General features: G+C 53.1%; 1 protein-coding gene across 8 annotated transcripts in view; it reads right to left on the bottom strand.

The window, feature by feature from the left end:
- EXOC6B (exocyst complex component 6B) overlaps positions 1–3,431 on the bottom strand; it is a 234,165-nt gene that overhangs the window by 104,136 nt on the left and 126,598 nt on the right. For all 8 annotated transcript variants that reach the window (XM_017737381.1, XM_017737385.1, XM_017737387.1 and 5 more), the window contains 2 exons: positions 2,321–2,432; positions 539–673 (listed from right to left, as the gene is read on the bottom strand). In XM_017737381.1, coding sequence (XP_017592870.1) covers positions 539–673; positions 2,321–2,432 — 247 coding nt within the window. The remainder of the gene's footprint in view (positions 1–538; positions 674–2,320; positions 2,433–3,431) is intronic.

The following is a 3,431-nucleotide window of genomic DNA, read 5'->3' as shown; positions in this document are numbered from 1 at the left end:
GGATCTCCACGGGACACAACTCAGACACCCCGCACTCGACCCAACCAGATTCCATATAAAGCATCTGGGGGAACACTCCTGGGGTGGGATTTAAAGGCTGGGAATTCTGGGGGTTTCTGTCAGCCCTGGTTTTTAGGGGATAATGCTAAAAGGAGTGGAAAGAGAGAGAAATATAAATTCTGGAAATCTTTCTCCTGGGTGGAAGAGGAGCCTGGTGTGCACGGCCAGTTGTGTTAACACTGCACTCCAACAGCGAAGTGAGAATTCATTTAAATAAGAAATAAATTATCAGGCTTTTGTTTAAAATCTCCTTAATCCTTTAGCTAATTAGGGCTGTAAATTAAGGAGAAAGCCTCCCACGATCTCGACAGCAGCAACGCTCCGAAGGACAAACCCAAAGCGATGGCGCAACCTTCCCAAAATAGGCCGGAATTATCCTTGGGCTCAGCCCAGCTGCCTCCCAGGGCTCCTGCAGCAGCAGATCCCTGCCAGCAGCCACCCAGGCCCCTCCCGGGGGAGGAACCCCGGCCCCGCTCACCTTGAAGGTGGTGGTCCCGTAGAGCTTGGTCGTGTGGACGGTCTCGGGAAGGACGTTGGTGATGTTGGTGATGAACTCCTCCAGGAACTTGCAGGACTTCTCCAGATGGGTGGTGTTGATGATGATCTGCACCAGCTGGGAAGGGCAAAGAAGGGTTTCAGCGCCGGTGCTGCCGAAGCCAGGGCCGTGCCAGGTGAAGGGATGCCAGTTCCGTGGAATCCTGGCATGAAAAGCTGACACTGCAAACACCCCGAGCTTTGCTGCGGGCTCCAGTCTCTCCTCCTTTAACAACACCTAAATCCAAGATAATTTGGGGGGGGAAGCGTTTCCCATGACAGCCACTGATACCACGGAAGGTGATTTTTTTTTTGGAAGGGCTTTCCTACATTGAGCCGTCACTCAGGGCTCCCGTCAGCGCCGCTCAAACACAACAGGGGCTCCCAAAAAAACTGCCAGCACCAGTCAGGAGGCTCCTGGCTGCCACTGAACCCGAAATAACTCAAACTTGAGTGACGCCGAGCAGCATCACACGGGCCCCGAACAAAGGAACCACGAGGTTTGGCGCTGGGAGGTGTGGGGTGAGCAGATCCCTGCCAGCCCCCCGGGGCAGCAGAACGCCCTGGGTTGATGTCACTGAATTGCTGGAGCGTGGTGGGGCTGTCGGGAGCCACCTGCCGCGCGGGGAGGATTTGGGAACACTCCCAAATCTGAAGGGGATTGGATTAATCAGCGATTGCGAAGGCGCGGGGGCAGAAATCCTGAAGTGACACCACAAAGATCCCAGCACCCAACTGCTGCTGGTGCTGGTGGCATCACAAGGGGGATGGGGACACTTTGGGAGGTTCAGCCTGGGCACTGGGAAGGAAAAGAGACATCAGGAAGGTGGTGCAGAACTGGAATGGGGTGTCCGGAGAAGCTGTGGGATGTGTGGGAGAAATGAGAAGTTGGGTGGGGAAAGCCATGGTTGACACGATCCAAGGCAGTAATTATTAATTAAACAATTAATAACTCCTTGTTTAATAGCAGCACCCAGAGGTCCCACCTATCCTGGGCACCAGGTGTAGCTTTAAAGGGATTAAAATCATCAGAAACTGGATTTTGTACAGAAAAAAAGTATGGACCATGGAAAGGAAACCCCAAATTAGGGTTTGTGCTGCAGCAATGCGCTGAAACCACTCAAACACCACCTGAAAACGAGAACTGCTCCCCCATTCCCTCACATTTCCCACTTGGATCTTCTCTGGTGCTCCCTGAAGTCCTCTGACTTTTATTCAGATTTATAACGTTGCCCAAAATGAAGAGGGCAAAATCCACAACCAACAGCAAAAAACCCCTTTTTTCCCCCAATCTGAAGTTCCCCACTTTGTACAACAACGCTGAGCAGGCACCTTGTTTTCCAAGCAAACATTTCACGGAATGCTCCAAACCAGCACCTCTAAAGGTGCTTGAAGGAGCTCCAAGGACCTTCCTGCCACCCTGCCCTGGAATCACACAGTCCAGGAATGCTGTGGGTGGGAAGGGATCTTAAAACTCATTTATTCCACCACGGGCAGGGACAATTCCACCATCCCAGCTGGATCCAAGCCCCAGTGTCCAGCCTGGCCTTGGGCACTGCCAGGGATCCAGGGGCAGCCCCAGCTGCTCTGGCAATTCCAGCCCAGCCCCTCCCCACCCTCCCAGCCAGCAATTCCTTCCCAACATCCCAGCCCAAGCTCCCCTTTCCCACTGGGAAGCCATTCCCTGCCTCCTGTCCCTCCATTCCCAAGGGAAGCCAGGTCCCACCTCTGTGAGTCCAACGTTTTTCCTCTTGATGACGTTCTGTAAACAGTTGCTCAGGGTCCGGGTCAGCAGCAGATTTGTGGATTTTCTGATCATGTCATCGACCTCCGTGGAGCTGCAAAGTAAAATTTAAGGAGAAATTTGCAAGGTGCTCCATGGAAAGAAAATCGCCGGGAATTCTCCTCATCCTCCTACCCAACTCTCCTCTGCCTCACCCCTGAGCATCTGTGCAGCCATCACAGGAGCTGACATTTGGTATACAGCAAAATACACCAATTTAGGCCTTTTTATCCATGTTTCAGAAGGAAAAGTGGATTAACACCTGCAAGTCCCACAGTCCTGAGCCTCCCACCCGCAAGGGGCTGGTGTAGCCCAAGGAGAAACCTCCCACGGCATCAGCACAACCCAACACACGGCACTGGGGATTTGTGTGTTCAGTACAAGGGAAAAGATCTCCAGTGGGTGAAAACCCCAAATCAAATCCCCCAAAATTCCCCTCTCAGGCCTTTCTGGGCTTTTTAAACAAAATTGTAGAACCGTGGAATGGTTTGGGTTGGAAAGGATCTTAAAAGGAAGCTGAAAAAATTGCAGAAGTGAACGAGGTCACAGGGAATGGGGTTAGAGGAAGCATTTCCAGCCCCAAATGATCCCTGGATTTCCACACACAGGGACTCCTCAGCACAGCACAGCTCCCATCTCCCAGAATGGTTTGGGATGGAAGAGACCTTAAATCCCATCCATGGGCAGGGACACCTCCCAGCATCCCAGCTGGATCCAAGCCCCAGTGTCCAGCCTGGCCTTGGGCATTCCCAGGGATCCAGGGGCAGCCTTGAAGGGAAGTGGGAACATCTTTGGGGTTGGATTGATTGGATTTTGGACTTCTTTTCCCAGCTTGCAGATGGAGCTGCAGCTGCAGAGCCTGGCAGCAAAACGAGGAGTTTGGGAACACCATAAAATCACGGAATGGTTTGGGATGGAAGGGACCATCCAGGGCCACCCCATCCATGGGCAGGGACACCTCCCACCATCCCAGGTGGATCCAAGCCCCAGTGTCCAGCCTGGCCTTGGACATTCCCAGGGATCCAGGGGCAGCCCCAGCTGCTCTGGCAATTCC

The sequence above is a fragment of the Corvus brachyrhynchos genome, unplaced genomic scaffold (genome assembly GCF_000691975.1).
Source record: "Corvus brachyrhynchos isolate BGI_N302 unplaced genomic scaffold, ASM69197v1 scaffold85, whole genome shotgun sequence".
Lineage (NCBI taxonomy): Eukaryota > Metazoa > Chordata > Aves > Passeriformes > Corvidae > Corvus > Corvus brachyrhynchos.
Note: the sequence above shows the minus strand (reverse complement) of the source record. Positions and strands in the feature narration are given on the sequence as shown.